Source organism: Barbus barbus (assembly GCF_936440315.1).
Source record: "Barbus barbus genome assembly, chromosome: 21".
NCBI classification, from domain to species: Eukaryota; Metazoa; Chordata; class Actinopteri; order Cypriniformes; family Cyprinidae; genus Barbus; species Barbus barbus.
Genome location: NC_136749.1, coordinates 28677069 through 28698568, shown reverse-complemented (window position 1 = coordinate 28698568; position 21500 = coordinate 28677069). Strand labels below are relative to the sequence as shown.

The 21500-nt window shown below is 36.2% G+C and overlaps 2 protein-coding genes across 4 annotated transcripts in view; one reads left to right on the top strand and one right to left on the bottom strand.

The window, feature by feature from the left end:
- The window catches only part of ago1 (argonaute RISC component 1), a 35543-nt gene that overhangs the window by 3430 nt on the left and 10613 nt on the right, over positions 1 to 21500 (top strand). The window contains exons 3-12 of the mRNA XM_079445663.1: positions 2335 to 2521; positions 6113 to 6233; positions 7142 to 7323; positions 11506 to 11642; positions 11732 to 11866; positions 13356 to 13443; positions 14216 to 14363; positions 14441 to 14560; positions 20522 to 20644; positions 21158 to 21291. Coding sequence (XP_079301789.1) covers positions 2335 to 2521; positions 6113 to 6233; positions 7142 to 7323; positions 11506 to 11642; positions 11732 to 11866; positions 13356 to 13443; positions 14216 to 14363; positions 14441 to 14560; positions 20522 to 20644; positions 21158 to 21291 — 1375 coding nt within the window. The remainder of the gene's footprint in view (positions 1 to 2334; positions 2522 to 6112; positions 6234 to 7141; positions 7324 to 11505; positions 11643 to 11731; positions 11867 to 13355; positions 13444 to 14215; positions 14364 to 14440; positions 14561 to 20521; positions 20645 to 21157; positions 21292 to 21500) is intronic.
- Positions 9029 to 11235, bottom strand: LOC306887708 (uncharacterized protein). 3 transcript variants are annotated; one of them, XM_079445674.1, is made up of 4 exons: positions 11106 to 11235; positions 10263 to 10513; positions 9507 to 9926; positions 9033 to 9395 (listed from the first exon to the last, which is right to left on the bottom strand). In XM_079445674.1, the coding sequence occupies exons 2-3, from the start codon at positions 10408 to 10410 to the stop codon at positions 9514 to 9516; spliced, it is 561 nt and encodes a 186-aa protein (XP_079301800.1). In that variant the 5' UTR covers positions 10411 to 10513; positions 11106 to 11235; the 3' UTR covers positions 9033 to 9395; positions 9507 to 9513. The 3 variants fall into 3 exon arrangements, with proteins under 3 accessions (XP_079301799.1, XP_079301800.1, XP_079301801.1); XM_079445673.1 differs by having other exon boundaries at positions 9029 to 9926; XM_079445675.1 differs by lacking the exon at positions 11106 to 11235 and having other exon boundaries at positions 10263 to 10556.

Sequence of the window (21500 nt, the reverse complement as noted above, 5' to 3'; positions counted from 1 at the left end):
AGTGTTCTTATTGTAAACTAAAGCTATTCAAATAGTTTTGTTTATGAAAGTAAAGCTGAAAAAAAACAAAAAAAACAATTAGGCCTAGATGAAAAAAACTTAAACGAAAATGAAAAAAATAGTTTGTTGAAATACTAAAATTAGTCAAACTAAAACTATAACAAATATAAATTTAAACTAAATAGAAATATTCAGTAAAAAAAAACAAAAAAAAAAGAATGAAAATGCACGTAACAAAATTGCATAAACTTAAACTAAACTAAAGAATATAAAAATAAAAGCTATATCATTTTTGCACTTTGAATTTGGAATCGTAGAATGACATGAAATAATGTTTTGTTCCACTTTAGTCTATAGTCTTAGTAATAAATGTCTGTCTCTCTCTATGTATCAACTTGGAATAAAATGAAATATTTGAACATGAAAAATGACCAACATCAATTTCAAAATCAAACACTGAAATGCATTCAAATGACCACGATCTGCCCAGACTCAAGTATTGTTATTGTAAACTAAAGCTATTCAAATAATTGTTGTTTATTGAAATAAAGCTGAAATAAAATATAAACATGGGAAAAAATTTTTACCTTTGCAATATAAGTCAAATGGAGCACTAAAATTACAAACTAAAACAGAACAGTGTCGTATCATTGAGATATTATAGATTTATTAATGTTTTAAATGTTTTATTTGAATTAGTTGGTTGAAGTAATTTTGTTGTGCTTTTGTTATTAGTTTTTGTTTTTGAAATGTCTGTTTTTATTAATTTTTACTTTTCTAGTACATCTACCTAAACTAAATGAAAATGAGATGATTTAAGCTTTTTTAAAAATATTATTTAACTTAAAGTTGATTCTATTTAAAGTAACGAAAGTTTATGGTTTTAGCTAACTATAATTGAAACTGAAATACAAATAAATGAGAAAAAAGCTAACAAAACAAAAATGAATAAAAAGTAATAAATAGTGTAATATTTGAGTATGATTCAATATCATATACTTACACTGGACACAAGAATATTAAATTACTACCATGATACAGGCTTTATAATTGTTTCTAATTTCTTGCAGCCAGTGAATCACTGTCTGCGCGAACCATGTTTTGCTTCATTGCTAGTGTATTTCTGTGTATTAGTAGATGGTTTTGAGGGGGAGGGCCTGTCACACAGCTGTTGACATCTGTCTAATTTGACTAGCAAAGTGGCAAATGAATTTCCGGCAAAACAAAGTAGAGTTTGATTGGACGCATGACCTTTAACTTCAACAGCAACACATATGGAAGGTGTTTTCACCTCCATTTTAAATGTTGATAAGTCTGTTTATGTTAATATCCTATCTGTAAATGATTATATGGTTATTTGTATGTTATTGTTTATTACTCAACATCACTGCTGGAGGGAGTCAAAGACACACAGAGCAGGACGTGTCCCAAACAATGCAAGACAATGCAGAACTTTGGGGCTTGAAACTAAAGCAGAAGCTTTTTATTAAGAGGTTATGGTTGCCAATAACAACTTACTACATTAATATAGTATTAATCTGAAGTTCATCAATGTCATCCAGTCAGAACTTAGGAGTCTGTTTTAAAACATCAGGTTGACGGTTTGGAGGATGTCATCATTTATTTGTTTTCAATGGTTCAATCTTTTGGTTCGAATCCATATAGATCAGGTGATTATTATATGCGTGTATTATTATTCAACTCACAGCATAATTATATTATGATATAAAATCACTCATGCAAACAGATTGTGGTCATAGCTTATGCATATGTTTACATTTGCTTTATAGCCTTAAATTTGAAACGCTGTGAAACCACAAAAACCAATGTAATATTTTAAAACTGACCAAATTCTGATATATCAAAGCACATTATTACTATATTATATTTCATTTTTGTCTGTTTGTTTGTTTATTTATTTATATTTGAAATATATTGTACAAGTCAGCATCTTCCACATCACAAAAACGCTGGAAAAGTGTTGGAAATCAACTGAGCTACTTGCTCTGATTATTGAATGATGGTCAGAATGGCTGTCGATTGCACACTAGATTTGAGTTCACTCTTAAGTATACTTTTACCCTGATACCTCTTTCTTTTTCAGTTTTTTGCCTTCCCACCCCCTTCCCGTTTTAGTCGCCATCCTCTTTGTTCCTTTCCCCTGCTTTTGTCCTGTTTCCATACACACTCCTGTCACCATATCTCTAGTCCCATAATCCCCCAAACTCCCCCTGAACTCCTCCTTTCACTGTGTCTCGCTCTTATAACCTCCTATCTGCTTAATGACCTTTCTCTCTCTCTCTGTCTGTCTGTCTGTCTGTCTCTCGTCCACAGTGCCCGTCGGGCCGTACCCCCCACCCCTGCAGCAGGTGTTCCAGGCGCCCCGCAGGCCGGGCTTGGGCACCGTCGGCAAACCCATAAAGCTGCTTGCCAACTACTTTGAGGTGGAAATCCCAAAAATGGATGTGTACCACTATGAAGTGGACATCAAACCTGATAAGTGTCCTCGACGGGTCAACAGGTAAATGCCCCTTCATCTCAAACATCATTCCTAGGGCTGTCACCTATTTATATGACACGCACAAATACGTGTGTGTGTGTGTGTGTGCATGTTTATGTGGTTTATGAGGACACAAATTTGTATAATGACATGGGTATGACAGAGGTATTACAATATGAAGGTGGTTTATGAGGACACTGCCTATGTCCCCGTAATTCAAAAGGCTTAAAAAACATACTAAATGGTGTTTTTTTGAAAATCTAAAAATGCACAAAGTCTCCTGTGAGGGCTAAGTTTAGGTGTAGGGTTGGTGTAGGGCAATAGCACACACAGTTTGTTCAGTATAAAAACCATTACGCCTATGGAGAGTCCCCATAAACCTCAAAAACCAACGTGTGTGTGTGTGTGTGTATATATGTTCTAATAAATGCTTAAATTAATTGTCATACAAATTATTTGTCACATAAAGTTATTTTTCCACATTGAATTTGGAATCAGAGGTAGAATCACATGTAAAATGATTTTCTTGTTCCACTTTAGTCTATAGACTTAGTTATAATTGTCTGTCTCTTCTTATCAGATTGGGATAGAATAAAGATTTTGTTTACTGAAATAAAATATTTAATTAAAATTAGAAATGTTAAGTGAAATAAACATGTTGAAGTACTAAGCTAAAACTACTAACTGAAATAAATATAAATATAAAAATAAGATATACAAACAAATAAGCTAAATAAAAATATAAAAAAATGACAAAAGCACATTACAAAACTACTAAAACTTAAAACATTTTTAAAATACGAAAATATAAAAAGCTAATTCATTTTTCCCCACATTCTATTTGGAATCAGAGGTAGAATTACATAATAATATTTATTTAGTATTCTGTTATAATTGTCTGTCTGTCTTGTTTTTGTTTATCGAAACGAAGGTGAAAAAATACATGAAAATACAAAATGTATGTTTAAAACACAATTTAGAAATAATACTTTAGTAACTAAATGAAATCAAAAAAAAATTTGATGTACTAAAATTACTAAAACTGAAAATAATATAAATTAAAGCTAAAGCAAAATTACTCGAATTAAAATGAAAACCCCTGGACCACAAAACCAGTCATAAGGGTCTTTTTTTTTTTTCGAAATTGAGATTAATACACCATCTGAGAGCTGAATAAATGAGCTCTCCTTTGATGTTATGATAGGACAATATTAGGCTGAGATACAACTATTTGAAAATCTGGAATCTGAGGGTGCAAAAAAAATCTAAATATTGAGAAAATCTCCTTTAAAGTTGTTCAAATGAAGTTCTGAGCAATGCATATTACTAATCAAAAATGAAGTTTTGATATATTTACAGTAGGAAATTTACAAAATATCTTCATGGAACATGATCTTAATATCCTAATGATTTTTGGCATAAAAGAAAAATGGATAATTTTGTCCCATACAATGTATTTTTGGCTATTGCTATAAATATACCCCAGCGACTTAAGACTGCTTTTGTGCTCCAGGGTCACATGTTATCGCACTGAATTTGGAATCAGAGGTAGATTGACATGAAAAATATTATGTTTGTTCCACTTTACTGTTAGTCTACTTTGCATTCACACTATCAATAAAACAAAATATTAATATTGAGTAACTTGAAATTCAGACTGAATTTGGCAAGTTATTTTTTTTGCCATAAAAATATTTACAGAAGATGAATAAACATCAGGTTTAGCTTTTGATTATGTAATAATCTTGACAGGCTTAGTCCTTGGATTAGTCTTTGCTCAGTATGAATTGAGATAAAGTTTCCCCTATTAGCTATTTCTCTGAAATCACTGGGGTCCGTAGAATCAAACGCTGCAGATTTGCATGGGTCGGTGACAAAGGCCAAAATATTTCAGTTACCTCAATTACATAAAGCATGACCTAGAAAGAAACCTCCTCATGCTGTTCTTCCCTGAAAAGGTTTTAGGAGAAAATGTTCCTGTAGACGTGCACAGGCAACGCTTGAATTCTGTTCATCCTCTAACTGTATTTTCAGTTCAACTAAGCTGTCTGCCTTCTGAGTTAAATACAACTTAAGCCTGGTTTATTCTCGACGAGTCTGCACAAGCGTGAGGATGAGTGTGAAAGTGACATCATGGGCACGTTTGAGCCAAATTCTGTGCACCACAATCCCATCAGACCCTTAAATATCAAACACTTTCTGAGGCAGAAAAGGATGCTAATAATGTAAAAAGCACAGTCTTTTTTTACTTAGTGAAGTTATCCGTTACAGCTCATCAGCTGTTCTTATATATACAAATAAGTACAGTATATATTCGGTGTATGGAAGTACATACACTTTTTTTCATTGACTTTTGTTCACATATTTTCTTTCACCAGTAATTAAATGCAGGTGTAAAATGTACACTGTAAAAAAAAAATCGTAAAATTTACGGTAAAAAACTGGCAGCTGTGGTTGCCAGAATTCTACCGTAAAAATACGGTAGCAACGTTTTAGGTTTTACGGTTTTAACTTAAATTTACAGTTAAATACCGTAATTTCTTTAACTGATATAATCTTAATATACCAACCTATTAAAGTACTGAAATCTGCTTTGTTCCTTTGAAATACACTGATATCCACCAAATGCAGGTGATGATGAGAAAATCACATGATGAGCCAAAGTCCATCACAAGAAAATTTTAAACAATTGCATATATATAGAAGGTGCACAGTGTCATTTACACAAGCACTAAACACCATCATGGTGAGACTCATTAAACTGAAATATGCTATAAACATTAATTTAACAACATTAGATGTAACATACAACCCTAATAAACATAACTGATAAGAAAAAACTAAGAAGAAACATAGTTATTTCAAAGAAAAAACATCAAATTCAAACAGAATTTGAAATGGAACGCAGGGAATTCTGGGAACGTAAGTTTACGTTTTTTCCCTGTAAATTTTACAGGAACTTTCCGTTAACCATGTAACAGGTTTTTACCGTAGCATTTTCACAGTTTTTTACCGTTAAAATCACGATCATTTTTTACAGTGTAGGTTTAACAAATTCATAAGAAAAAAATACAATTATTAAAGTAATTTTTAAAACTATATAATGCATTATTATTATTATTATTATTATTATTATTATTATTCAAATCAGTATTTTACATAACCAGTCAAAATTTTGCAGTCAGGTAGATTTTTATTAATTCATTTATAGATTTTTTTTTATTAATACTTTTATTTAGGATTGACACATTAAATTGTTCAAAAGTGACAGTAAATACATTTATAATAATTTACAAAAGATATCGCTCTCAAATAAATGCTGTTCTTTTGAAATCAGCATATTAGAATGATTTCTGAAGGATCAATGATGCTGAAAATTCAGCGTTGCATCACAGGAATAAAGTATATATTAAAATAGTAAAGAGTTATTTTAAATTGTAATAATATCTCCCAATATTTCTGTTTTTACTGTATTTTTCATTACAAAATTGCAACCTTGGTGTGGAATGATGTATAGTCAGGTCATACAGTGTCACAAAATAATGTTCAGAATCAGATGAGGTTTGCTGAATATGTCAGTCACTGTCGTCTCCTAAATGTGACTCTTCACAGGGAGGTTGTGGAGTACATGGTCCAACATTTCAAACCACAGCTCTTTGGTGACCGAAAGCCAGTGTATGATGGGAAGAAGAATATCTACACTGTTTTAGCGTTACCTATAGGCAGCGAAAAGGTACGTAAAAGAGCTGCTTGATAAGATATTGGTTTGCCAATATATTCATCGGGACAATTTTAACCATATAAAGCTGGACTGAAGCAGCTTAAGTTTACTTGATTATCCCCACATCATTTTTTTTTTTTTGAAAAATCAGTGAGTCTTGAAAAAAATCTAATATTTGTTAGTCTCTCAATCATTGGATTGTATTGCATTATATGTTTGGATCATTTAAATATCATCTTACTAAGACATACTGTATTATTGGAGATAAAGAGTGACGACTGATATTTATATCAATTAATGTATGTATCTGCTCTGCTGTTATAAAGATCTCATTCATTTACATTGTAAGCATCAGAATTTCATCACGTTTTGTTCATATAAATATTAGCATCTGCAACAAATTGTAAATATTTACTCAGTTTGGGCCTCTGAATAAAATTGAGCTCTTTTTTTCCTCCACAGTCAGACTATATCAGATTATATGAGCCATAATAGCCTGATGTGTGTATGAAATATGATGCTCAACAACAAACATGCATGCAAACTTTGTTTTAGATTTTGTCTAAAGATTCAATACACTAAGATTTTTTGGACTTTTATTTTATATGTTAGGTTTTACAGGGTTAAGCATTGTGAAAATCTTGATTATATTATGTGAGATTGTTTGGCTATTAAGTTTCCTACACGTTCCTGTCGTTTAAGGTTCCATTTCAGTTAGTTTTGATTGATTTTTGTGAATCAGTTCAATCTGTCTGTTTCAGTGATTCAGTTCTAAAACTCTGATTTAATCATTCGTTTCAGAGCAACATGATTTATTATTATTTTTCCATAATTTCCATCCCTAGCCTTGATTGTAGTTTATGGAATGTAATTAATCTACTTTGATGCTGTTCTCATTCTGGGCCTCTCGTCTGATGTAGGTTGATTTCGAGGTGACCATCCCCGGCGAGGGGAAGGATCGCATCTTTAAAGTGTCCATTCGCTGGCTGGCCAAGGTGTCGTGGCGGCTGCTGCAGGAGACGCTGGTCAGCGGACGTCTGCAGGTCCCGCTGGACTCTGTCCAAGCCCTCGACGTGGCCATGAGACACCTGGCCTCCATGAGGTACGCCGGTCACGGACTGACAGGTCACAGACAAACATTAGGGCTTTATCGATTCACTCGTTTACTCAGTGCCAGCAATTCTGTCGATGCATACGGTTTGTGTCAATCTTGAATTGTAGTATGTGATGTAATGTAATGTATGTAATTTTAGTGTAATTTTAGTATAGTTGAGAGACTGTAAATTATTTGTATTTGTCATTTAAAAAAAACATTTTTTTTATTAGTTTTACGAGTAATAAAAAATAAAACTACTAATACCTTTTTTTAGTTTTAGTTTATTTCAGTATAAGTTAAACTAAATGAAAATGAGTAATGTTGCCTGGCTAACCGAAGTAAAAAAAGTAATAAAAAAAATTATATTTTATTTCAAATATCAAAATTATTATTTTTAAAGGTTTTCGTTTTTGTTGACCATAATGTGAATTATTTGTTTCTGTCAAGAAAATATTTTACATCATAATGATCATAAGTTGGAAAAGTATAATTCATTTTTTTAAATAAATACTATAAATGCATTAAATTAACAGTCATGGAAAACCTGAATTTTATTATTGTTATTTGTAGACCAAGAAAACTCGGAAATAAATAAAACATTAAAAAAATATATTTATATATATATATATATATGTATATGTTTTTTTTTTTTATTGGCACATTGCACTCTTTGTTATATTCCAAGTAGCCTGTATTTAAAGCTTACTTTAAACATTTAATATGTTAACTTTAGTTCTTTGGTGCAATAAGGTCTTTTATAACCTAAGACACATTAGGAGAACCATTCACATAATCATACAAATGCACTTAAATATACACAACAACATAATTGCAAACTGAGCATGTGTATTTTTACAATTTGCAAAAATTGTCAAGTACACCCGGCTGCAGCCTGCAGATCGAGGCGGGGCTGCACCTGGGGCGGGGCTGCACGTGTCGCCCCGCCCACAATGCTTCTCATTGGTTAGTGGCAAAGTAATGACGTCGACGCCGCGGTAAACAGGAAATGCGGTTGAAACATAATTGGTAGCAATACATAATTATATAAAACAAACCTGTGAACCCGTTAATTACTTATACCTGGTAAATTTATATAGTATTAAACAATACATTGTAAATTTGTTAATCTTTGGAAAACATTTTATTTTATGTACATTTCCAAGCAAGAATCCAATTACTGCTTTTGACTTCATTGCAGTCGCAATGCCAACAAATATAGTTTATTTACAACTTAAGTTTAAGTTATTTCTATTCATGTGTATTGGTCATTTACCACTTACAAGTTATTTATGGTCGTTTTTTATTTTAATTTCAGTATATGCTTTACTGTTACATGTATTATTAACATTTAAATAAAAGTTAAATATTCTCAGCAAGTGTCATGCCTTAAGATGTTATTAAAATTAATGGTAACACTTTACAAAAAGGTTCATTAAACAGTAATGTATTAACTAACATGAACTACAACCATGAGCAATACAATTGTTATTGTATTTACTAATCTTTGTTTACATTAGTTATTGAAAATACTGTTGTTTATTGTTTGTTCATGTTAGTTAACTGTATAAGTGCAGTTCATTATTAGTTCATGTTAACTAATGAACCATATTGTTACCAAATTAATAATTTATGGATTTACTTGATAATGAAAATCTTATGGTAAAAATATCAGCATTGTTTGTATATGAATAACATGCCAAGACAATTATTTATTTAGGTATGAAACGGTTTAATTCTGATAAAGAAAGGTGAAATTTGTACATTTGTATATAACACATCTTTTTGTACATATAAATGTCTGGTTAAACATGAACATCCTTTACACACTTTCTTCCTTTATTACTTAATCTCCTTTAATCATTAAACCTTCCTTCTTTATACACTTTACTGGCACATGAAACAGCAGTCTGGGTCCTCTATGCTGTCGTAGCATCCTCTCAGGTAACCACGCTTCCCATTACCTTTAAAACCTGAGCAGGATTTGAACAAGGTTTTACAGGTGTTACACTCTTTATTTTCAAAAGGCACCCGCAATTCAGCCTTTGATGTTTCACTCCATTTTCCCCAGTTCACAACACCTGTATCCAAAAACACACACAAAACAGAACTCTTTCATATGCACATCTAAGATTATGTTAGCCATGCCAGTGCTTTAGAAAAAGCAAGAAGCAAGATTACTTAAAGTCAACCTTATACTCATGAGGCCTTATGGACCGAGGAAGACTGGGGCTGCGTCTGCTGGACCGAGGAAGACTGGGGCTGCGTCTGCTGGACCGAGGAAGACTGAGGCTGCGTCTGCGGCATCTGCTGGACCGAGGAGGACTGAGGCGGCCTCTGCTGGACCGAGGAGGACTGAGGCGGCCTCTGCTGGACCGAGGAGGACTGAGGCTGCGTCTGCGGCATCTGCTGGACCGAGGAGGACTGAGGCTGCGTCTGCTGGACCGAGGAGGACTGAGGCGGCGTCTGCTGGGCCGAGGAAGACCGAGGCTGGGTTGGTGGTGAAGCATGGGTGGCAATGTGCTTCAGCAAATTTGCCCGAGTTATTACAGTCGCTGAACAATAGCAGCAGTGAAAGTGGGACTTTGCCCGACATTTTAAAATGGTGAAATCTGAAAGGGCAAACAAAAGAAAATAAGTTTGTTGAAAATTGCCTAAATTTAACCTTCACTTGTTTGCATTTTGCTCTGGACAGTGGACAGTCGCAAGACAGAATTTTCATCAGCACCATCCATGTGCAAGCACATTTATTTGTGATTTCAGCAACAAAGACCCATGGTCAATGCGCGCAATGCAGAAAATTAAGTTTACCTGAACCTTAAAATTAAATATTCTTCTACAAATTCACAAGCAATTAAATCCGAAGCATGCACAGTGCATTGCTGGCTGGTTCAGCACCATATTATACTTTAAATAAAGTGAGATAAGCAAAAGACAGTTAAACTCACCATGATGTTGAACTGCCCACTGAAAGTGATTTTTGATGTGATAATACATCAGTTCTGGCATACTGGAGTAACTGCAGAATGGGCACTCACTAGTGCAGCTTTTTAAATACTGCTCACATTCCCCCTTGCTTAACACCGTTTTGTGCATTTTTGCAAGGGGTAATGGATCTTAAAAGAGCCTTTGGGTTATAAATTGAGGAACAACAAAAAAAGAGGAGAGATGGAGGGGTGGGGATGACAATGACAAGGATCTGCAAACAGAAGGAAATACAGAGAATCAGTATTAGATATTATTTAGATATTATTATAATAATATCTAAATAATTAACATTTAATCATTTTATTCACAGAAAAACAATAAATTTGTATAGCCATTGTTAATTTGAACTTGTCCTATATTACTTCTGCTGGTTCAGTTTTGCCACTGTATTTATTTTTAAGGGGCTTATTTTGGGAACACTATATCAAATTCATAATCCCACTAAAACCACACACTAACTTTCTAATGCTGCCTTCAAGTGCTCTCGTAAATATTGCACATGAACGCCCTCCCATTCCAAAACCTTAATGGGATGAGCTCGTAATTACAACTTCAATAGTGAGAATTATAAAATTTCCGATAGAACGTGAAGGCAGCATTATGCCATGCTTTTGGGAAACGCAGACCTGGTTATTTAAAAGCAGACCTTTATACCTTGCGTGACATGGCTGAGTGAGTAAAGTTATGCGATTTTATTTTGAAACTACTTTACATTTCCTTTTAACAACACACTAAACGGCACTTCAGAATTAAAAATTGTAATTAAACAAATTAGACAAGAGACGTAGCTCGCCTGTACTCACCATGCAGCCAAGAAGAACGTAAATGAAAAACCGCTAGAATCGACGTAATGACTTGACGCCACTAACCAATGAGAACCCTTGTAGGTGGGACGAGATGTGCAGCCCCGCCCCAGTTGCAGCTCCGCCTCGATCTACGTCATTACTTTGCCACTAACCAATGAGAAGCATTGTGGGCGGGGCGACACGTGCAGCCCCGCCCCAGGTGCAGCCCCGCCTCAATCTGCAGGCTGCAGCCGGGTGCTTCTCAAAATTGTTGCTGAAGCTGAACAAATTCAACTCCTTTTAAGCATGCATTGGTTTACAGGACTCAGTCAAATTGGAATTTTGTCTAAAAATGCTCTCTTTTTTTCCCTGGTTTTATGCTTTACTGTCTTAACTATTGTGACCGTCCCGTCTGCAGGTACACCCCAGTGGGACGTTCCTTCTTTTCCCCTCCTGAAGGCTACTATCATCCTCTGGGTGGAGGCAGAGAGGTGTGGTTCGGCTTCCATCAGTCTGTCCGGCCGGCCATGTGGAAGATGATGCTCAACATTGATGGTACGACAGATGTCTTTTATCTCTTAATTGCTCATTGTGCTTAAATGCATGCTGTGTACATTGAAACTCTCCATTTCCGCTGTTCTCAGTATCTGCAACAGCCTTTTATAAAGCTCAGCCTGTCATTGAGTTCATGTGTGAAGTTCTGGACATCCGCAACATCGACGAGCAGCCGAAGACGCTTACCGACTCGCAAAGGGTCCGTTTCACCAAGGAGATCAAAGGTGGGTTTCTGAATGCCTTAGCAACATTCTAACAATCAAAACAAAATACCCTGGCAACCACTTTTAGGAATTGCATAGTAACAGCCTGACAACCATTAGAAAGTGTAAAGTGTTTTAGTGTTTTCAAACCAAGTTTTGCAGTCATGCTTTGATATGATTTCGGCACAGCAGAGAAAAACAAGACATAAAATTGCTTCTTTTTTATTGAATAGTGGTTTACTGGACAAACTGCGATTCTGACTTTAAATAAAGTCTGTCAATATTGTTTCTACCGGCTGCAGTACACTTATTTTACTTATTAGTTTATGGTTCTGTTGTAAATGGGGAATAGATTTGAAATTCTGCCACCTTTGGATACCAAATATTTTAGTCAAAATATATATTTATAATATTTTTTCATTTATGTTGTCATTTTTTTATAGTTCTGTTGTGCAGCATCTTATTTGACAAAAAAAAAAAAATGCGAAGTTTTGTTGTAGATTTATTGTTATTTTTAAACTGGAATACATTTTAAGATTGATTTAAATAATAAAATAATAAAAATTCAAGTTTTATTAATTCATTAGACACCATTTTTGTTGATAAATGTCTATTAAATCATAAAAATTGAATCCAGAAAAAAAAAAAAAACACAAAACAGAATTTAGGGGGAAAATAAAACGAGTTTTGTGGGGTTTTATAGCAACTTTTTAATTGTGAGCAGTTAAGTCATGTTTACATTCATTCTACAAGACATGTATAAATCACGTCACAATCAATGCATGAAAATTGTGATTAATATCGATATAGTGTGATATGGGATATCGTGATCATATTTTTGCTGATATCACCCAGCCCTATTTGGATGTGTACATTTCATATTACTTTCCACACACATGCAGTGGTTAAAACAACACTGCATTCGCTCACTACACATGCGTAGCGAACAGAAAGACCTGTACTGACAATTTCATTAGGAATATGTGTTCCATTACACCCCTAATAGTTTGAGATGAGGTATCAGGTGAAGTCAGTGGATGATCTCAGCGTCCTGGCATGGCTTTGTCTTGTCATTTATTTGTTGAAGTGGATTGGATGAGTCATTTTGATACCATGCTTTTACACAGACATCGATTTATAAATCTAATGATGCAATCCTCTAACCATCTTCATGCATTCCAAGAGGAATTATTGTGAATCCGGCCGTTCATTTTATTCTTACGCTGAAGACTGTAATTACTGCTGTGGCTGGAAGTGGCGCTTAGTTTATTTACTTAACGCTGCTGAAATGGTGTGGGATCTGTTGCAGAAAACTGATAATTAAAGTGCCTGCATGAAAAAAACATTTCACAGATGTATTGTCTGTCAATTAAACGGGACACTGGAAATATATACAGTTAATTTATAATGCATTCAATTTTTTTATTTTTTTGTGGTTTGAATTGTTGTTTTGAAAACAAGCATTCATAACGCTGCTTAACTCGTTGTTTTTGCGTGTTTTGTTGGTCAGGTCTGAAGGTGGAGGTTACGCACTGTGGTCAAATGAAAAGAAAGTACCGCGTCTGTAACGTCACACGTCGCCCTGCTAGTCACCAAACGTGAGTATTGTGCTTCGAAACTTTCTACTACCATTTTCATGTGGGATTACACACTTATTCCATTTTTCATAATGGTCATGCTTTGAGTTAGTAATTAATCCGGAGTCATCAAATTCTGATTTAAATTTAATAGTGAGAATTTCAGCAGCTGAAAATATTCAATGAATTTTCAGTTTCGTCTGAAACTGTTTTGGAGGATTGAAAACGATGACATTTAATTAGCACTTCTACGATGGTGACTTTTGGTGCAAATAAACGATTTGCTAAATGTATCCATTTTACATATTCATTATATTTTTACTTATTGTGTTGTCTTCATTAATTAATAAATCTCTCAGGAAAGCATTATTATTACAGGCACCATTTAAATGTTTATATTTCAACTACGAATTCAAATAGTAAAATAATGATATCATTATATAATAAATTATATAATATATAAAATTAATACATTTTTAAAAACTTTATAAAAACTGCTTTCATGTTAATTTGAGTTAAAACTATTACTTTTTTTTAATGTGTATATATATGTATAATTTTTTTAGTTTTTTCAGTTAACATTTATTTTAATTCGGGTAACAAAAATGATTTTGTTTTTTTTGTGATTTTAGTTTTAGTTAACCCTGTTACTTAACAGTTACTTCTGTGTCTGTGTGAAATGCATCTTTGTTTTCTGCAGTCAAATAGTCTAATAATTGCTAATCTGTCTAAACTGTGATTTAAATCTTGAAATGCGATCAGCGAATGAAGATCCTGTCACTCGTGTCTCCAGGTTTCCCCTGCAGCTTGAGAGCGGACAGACGGTGGAGTGTACCGTGGCTCAATACTTCAAACAGAAGTACAACCTGCAGCTCAAATACCCCCACCTGCCCTGCCTACAGGTGGGCCAGGAGCAGAAACACACCTACCTGCCCCTGGAGGTCAGTGCTGTCATCCGTATAGTTAGAACGGCCATAAACGACCTTCTCTGTTCTGATGTGGTTTGCTGTTCTCATAGGTGTGCAATATTGTAGCAGGGCAGCGGTGCATCAAGAAACTGACAGATAATCAAACCTCCACCATGATTAAAGCCACAGCGCGATCAGCACCAGACAGACAGGAGGAGATCAGCAGACTGGTGAGTGCTGACCTCTAGTGTGCACGCGGGAAACGCGCCAGCTTTACATACAGTGGGCACTGGCTAGTGCATTGTTGCCATGGTTACAATGGCAATTTTTTACCCATAGGATAATATAGAGCTGAAACAAATACAGCAAAAAGAAAGAAATGCATGTTTTTCAGCCTTTTGATGATGCATCTTAACAGTTACGCATAAAGTTTCGCAATCAAAGAAAACCTTATTTTAATAATTGATGCCAAATACTGATAACCAAGATGGCGCCGCTGATGGCAGCTATTGTGCGTTGTTCTCCAGTGTTTGTACTGTTTTTGTTTGTTTTTCCTGTTTTTTTGTTTTTCAAATACGATCAGTTTTACCAGGGATGACCTGCTGAACATTCGGCAGAACACACCACAAAATCTTTTACCGGATTTTGATTTTTTGGACGTTTTGCTGGACATTATAGTTGGCGGAGCCGTAGCTCTGGTCAAACGCTACAGGAGGCGAGGCGGGGGAAGAGAGCCGGAGTGCTCGTGAAGCTTCGTCAGCGTGGATTTCGAACGGCATTGCCTAGCATCCATCTGGCGAATCTCCGCTCTCTACCCAACAAAACGGACAAACTCTTTCGGCTCTCTCGGACAAACAAGGATTTTTCTATCTCTGCTGCCCTGTGTTTCACGGAAACCTGGCTAAATGGCAACATACCGGACAGCGCGATTCATCTGCCTAATTACTAGCTGATCAGAGCAGATCGCGACGCGGAATCAACGGGGAAATCGCGCGGCGACGGGACGTGCTTTTACATCAATGAGAGGTGGTGTACAGATGTAACTGTTAAAGAAGATGTGCTGTTTAGATCTAGAAACGCTCTTCATTAACTGCAAGCCGTTCTACTCGCCGCGGGAGTTCTGCTTGTTCATTATCGTGAGTGTCTACATTCCACCGCAAGCGCACGTGAGCACAGCTTTACAGAAACTCGCTGATCTGATCACAGACACAGTTTTAATCATTCTCGGGGACTTTAATAAAGCAAATCTCTCCCGTGAACTGCCAAAATACAGACAGCACATCACATGTCCCACCAGAGACAGTAATATATTGGATCACTGTTACACAACAATAAAGGACGCATATCACACAGTTCCACGAGCAGCTTTAGGACTCTCTGATCACTGTTTGGTTCATCTTATTCCGACCTACAGGCAGAAACTTAAATCTGCAAAACCTGTATTAAGATCTGTTAAAAGATGGACTAATGAAACAAAGCGGGATCTACAAGCCTGTTTCTCTCTCACTGATTGGTCTGTTTTTGAAGCTGCTGCCACCGATCTGGACGAGCTCACAGAGATTGTAACATCATATATCAGTTTCTGTGAGGATATGTGAATCTAATCTACAACAATGACAAACCATGGTTCACTGCAAAACTCATACAGCTCCGTCAGGCCAAAGAAGATGCTTACAGAAAGGGGGATAAAGTCTTGTACAAACAGGCCAAATACACACTGGAAAAGGAGATCAGAGTGGCAAAGAGGAATTATTCTGACAAGCTAATGAACAAATTCTCTTCCAGTGATCCTGCTTCAGTGTGGAATGAAGGATATCACCAGTTACAAAACACCATCCCCCAGCACTCTGGAGAATCAACACCTGACAGACGACTTGAACGAGTTTTATTGTTGGTTTGAAAAATCACCCCACACCCGCCCTGAACACCTCTCCACACAACCATTAACACCTCCAGCAACCCCCCTCTCCCCCACACCTACAATTCAAATCAGCGAAGATGATGTGTGCCAGGTCTTCAGAAAGAACAAAAGAAGGAAAGCACCTGGCCCAGACGGTGTGTCACCAGCCTGCCTAAAAACCTGTGCTGTCCAGCTGGCCCCCATCTTCAACAGATCTTCAACTGATCACTGGAGCTGTGAAGTCCCCTCATGCTTCAAACGCTCCACCATCATCCCCGTCCCAAAGAAACCCAAAATTACTGGACTTAATGAATACAGACCTGTGGCCCTAACGTCTGTAGCCATGAAATCATTTGAAAGACTGGTTTTGGCTTATCTGAAGGACATCACTGGTCCCTTACTGGACCCCCTGCAGTTTGCCTACAGAGCAAACAGGTTTGTGGATGATGCAGTCAACATGGGACTGCACTTCACCCTGCAGCATCTGGACAGACCAGTGACTTATGTGAGGATCCTGTTTGTGGACTTCAGCTCTGCTTTTAACACCATCATCACGGAAACCCTTCAGAATAAACTAACCCAGCTCTCCGTCCCCACCTCCGTCTGTCAGTGGATCAATAGCTTCCTGACAGACAGACAGCAGTTAGTAAAGCTTGGTAAATTCACATCCAGCACTCGTACCATCAGCACTGGAGCTCCTCAGGGCTGCGTTCTCTCCCCACTGCTCTTCTCCTTCTACACCAATGACTGCACATCTAAAGACCCCTCTGTCAAGCTCCTGAAGTTTGCAGACGACACCACACTGATCGGCCTCATCCAGGACGGTGACGAGTCTGCTTACAGACAGGAGGTTAAGGAGCTGGCTGTCTGGTGCAGTCTTAACAACCTGGAGCTTAACACGCTCAAAACTGTGGAGATGATCATGGACTTCAGGAGAAACCCCCCTGCTCTCCCCCAACTCACCATCATGAACAGCACTGTGACTGCAATGGAGTCATTCAGATTCCTGGGCACCACCATCTCCCAGGACCTGAAGTGGGATATTCACATAGACTCCATTGTCAGAAAGGCCCAGCAGAGGTTGTACTTTCTTCGCCAGCTGAGGAAGTTCAACCTGCCACAGGAGCTGCTGAAACAGTTCTACTCTGCCATCATTGAATCCATCATCTGCACTTCAATAACTGTCTGGTTCAGCTCAGCTACCAAATCTGACCTCAGAAGAGTAGAGAGTAGTCCGGACTGCTGAGCGAATCATTGGTACAACCCTTCCCACCCTCCAAGAGCTGTACTTATGCAGAGTGAGCAAAAGGGCTGGTAAAATCACTCTGGACCTTTCACATCCAGCATACTCCCTCTTTGAACTGTTACCATCTGGTCGACATTACAGAGCTCTGAGAACCAGAACGACCAGACACAGGAACAGTTTCTTCCCTCAGGCAATCCATCTCATGAACACTCAACAATAAACGTGGAACACACAACTCTAATACATTATCCATTCACCACACTCACTTATTTTATTTTTATTTTCTCATTTCTAATTTGCACATACTTGACCTGTACATACATAGTTGTCTATATTATATATTGTGTTTTTGCTGTTTTGTACATTGCCTATTTGGATATTTGTGTATTATTATTTTATTATCCGTGTCCTGTCCTGTTGCTGTCTTTGTTGCACTTTGGAGCTCCTGTCATTAAAACAAATTCCTTGTATGTGTAAACATACCTGGCAAATAAAGCTCATTCTGAGTCTGATTCTGAATAGATCAACAACATATATATTCACAGTATTAGTGATTTGTTACATTTGAAAAATCACAACATTTCTAAAGTACAGAAAACAGCATCCTTTAAAAGAATATTCTGGAAAATCTAGCAAAAACTTCTCAATATTTATGCATGTATTCAAAAAACATCAGCATTTGCTATTAAATGGCTTGCTATTAAATTTTTCAAAGGAACCATAATTATAACTAAATAAGATCAACAAGATACATATTCACAACATTTGAAAATATGGTAGCATTTGAAAAATCACAGTATTTGTAAATGATATAAAACTGCATCTTTTAAAAGAATATTCTGGATTAATTTATCTGTATCTTAAATGCACTAACAAATTCTATAATACTTTTATATATACACATATCTATATATATATATATATATATTTATACTTTTATTGCTGTTTGCACTCAGAATGATTCAGTAAGCTTTATGGTTAACTCTATGCTATTACGCATCTCCTGAATGAGTCTAGAAAGTGGCGATCAAAAACACAGACGAGGAAGACACAGAAACGAGCAATCTCATATGTAAGCATATGCATATGAAAAATAATGCGATCATCAACACTAACTGGCTAATGTTACAGAGTGATTTGCTCAGGTTTTTGCTCAAAATTTAGCTTTTTTTATGAAACCTGCCTACATTCAAGTGTTGATTAAAAAACAATGTTTGAAGCTAGAATAAATAAGATAGGATTTTAGAGGGTCTGATCTTTATTTTGATGTATTGCATGTTCAGATATTCATAACAAAATATTCTGGGGGCCATGAAATTTTAGTGAAAATCAGCAAAAATGCTGGTGGTGGCTTGCAACTTTTTTCAAAAACGCTGGCGGTGAAAGAGTTGCCAGAATTTTGCCGTAAAAAATCATGAACTGAAATGGTGTTAATATATAGTAAATTACTTCAATCTAATAAGTGCAGCTCAGCATCTGTGGCAGGCTGTCCAATTCCTATCACAGATATTAATTTGATCTGTACCTCAGTAAAAACTAGACCTGGGATTTGAAAACTGTTTCTTATTCCGAATGATTTCACTTCTTAAAACCATTTCGTTCTCCCGAATTCCTAAATGAAGCGTTAAAAGAATCAAACCAGAATCAAATGCACTAAATTCCTTCTGTTTCTCATCTCTAGTAAATATAAAATAAAACCCCTGCTGACAGAAATGCACTTTTGATGAGAGTCAGTGCTTGCTCATTTATACATTGACAAAAACATGACACTTTTCCACATTTTTGGTTTGTTTATACATGTCATTTTCTGCGATAACTTGCATTAAATCCAGAATCATCCTAATATAAAGGTTTGTGCCCATTTTGATCATCATGTGATCTGTGATCATCAGTAGAGTTGTCTGGAGTCACCTTGAGACCACCAAGTTGTTGTGACGCTGATTCATTTGTCATGTTTTACACTGTGTTTCTGAACAATTTCCTCGCAGAATACGATAAATGAATGTTACTCATTAGCCGGGTTTCCATCCAAAGCTGCGAATTTAACGGAATATTGCATAAAACATTTGCGAACAAGCACCGTTTCCATCCAACGAGTCAAACAGAACAAAATCGTCACTTCCTGATAAACTGCCACTATGCATCACTAAGAAAAATAGGAGAAGCTACTGAATATAATCATTTTCTTATATAATAAATTACTTGCACCTCAAAATGAGCAGACGAAACACAATGAATGCAGTCATTGCTTTCGGAGGTGGATTCCTGCTGTTTGGGAGAGCAGTCGTGTAAGGGAGGCAATTATACAGAAATACTTTGATAACAGACTTTGCTTGGGCATTTCCGAATGGCCATAACAACATTTCAGATGCTGTGGAACAAGATCCATCTGCTGGTTAGTCAGGATTTGCCATCCCATACCGCAAAGTCACATGACTTCTTTGATGCACTTGGAGGAAATTATTCGCAAAATGCATTTCCATCTGCCATTATTTGCATTAGCCTTTTTACGCACAAGTCAAAAACCCCCTCAAACGGTTAAAATCTGATTTAATTTCAAACATTGTATTGTATATTTGCATTATATCAGCTCTCTACATACTGTCAGCATTGACCATTGAAAATCATTTACTTTGTATTTTATGATATATTGCAAGATATACTTTCAAACGTAGCAAGTAAATTAAGAAATCGTTTACTTTTTATTGCACATTTTTGGTCTTGCTTTGTACAGTTCATCAGCGTAGGTAATTCCAAATAAAACAGTTTTTGTAATCTTTTCTGAAAATCCAATAAATGACTCTCCCCCTGACATTACTTTCCTTTTCAAACATAATCATGCCATCTTACTTCTCAACCGTTCTGATATATAATGCCCAATTTTCAAATCAGTTCCTATAAAATGAAGATTTTGTTTCCCTTATTCTCAACTATCAATCAGTAAAGACGCAGATTATGGAAGTAAAATGGGTTGTGAATGCAGTTTCATGTTTGAGGGGCATTTTCATAATCTTCACTATCTTGTGCATTTTTCTCTCTGTTCAGATGAAGAACGCTGACTTTAATCTGGATCCCTACATTCAAGAGTTTGGAATCAAGGTGAAGGACGACATGGCCGAGGTGACTGGGAGAGTCCTTCCCGCTCCCATCCTGCAGTACGGCGGTCGGGTAAGATCTGTTTTACTGAATCTGAAGCTCGAACAGGTCCTGCTCTACTTCCTGTTCTTGTTGCTCAAAAAGTAGATCATAATTCTTGTAACGTAGGGCTGCATGATAAATCGAATGCTCTGTGTAGTAAATGCTGCTCCATCTGAAAGCACGTGATGGAGATTTACGACTAATCACAGAACTGGCTTTACTGACGAGATGAGCATGATAATCGCATTCGATTTATCGTTCAGCCCTATTGTAACACCAAGGTAATGGGTTCAATTCCCAGGGAATGCACTACTGGTCAAAAGTTTGGAATATTTAAAAATATTTTTAAAAGAAGTCTCTTCTGCTCACAAAGGCTGCATTTATTTAATCAAAAATATAGTAATATTGTGTATAAGTCACTTTAGATAAAAGTGTCAGGCAAATGCATAAATGTTGACGTGCCGCTTTGACACATGCAGTGCCTCATCATCATCCCCTCCAGTGTGAGATTTCTAAATCCTCTCTCTTTCTGCCGCTGAACAGAATCGTGCCATTGCGACTCCCAACCAAGGTGTGTGGGATATGAGGGGAAAGCAGTTCTACAACGGCATTGAGATCAAAGTCTGGGCCATCGCTTGCTTCGCCCCGCAGAAACAGTGTCGGGAAGAGGTGCTCAAGTAAGGAAACCCACGTATAGTACACAATAAAACTGATTTCTGTACTTTCCCTGCAGGCACTCGCATCTGTTTTGCATTATATGCATTTTTTCACTGATGCTGACTTGCATTGTTCTAGTGTTTTCACTTTGTTTTCATTCAAAACTACTGTTTATGTTCCTTGCTATTGTTTGATAGATTTTCTTTTGTCATTTTTAGCATTCTGGTTG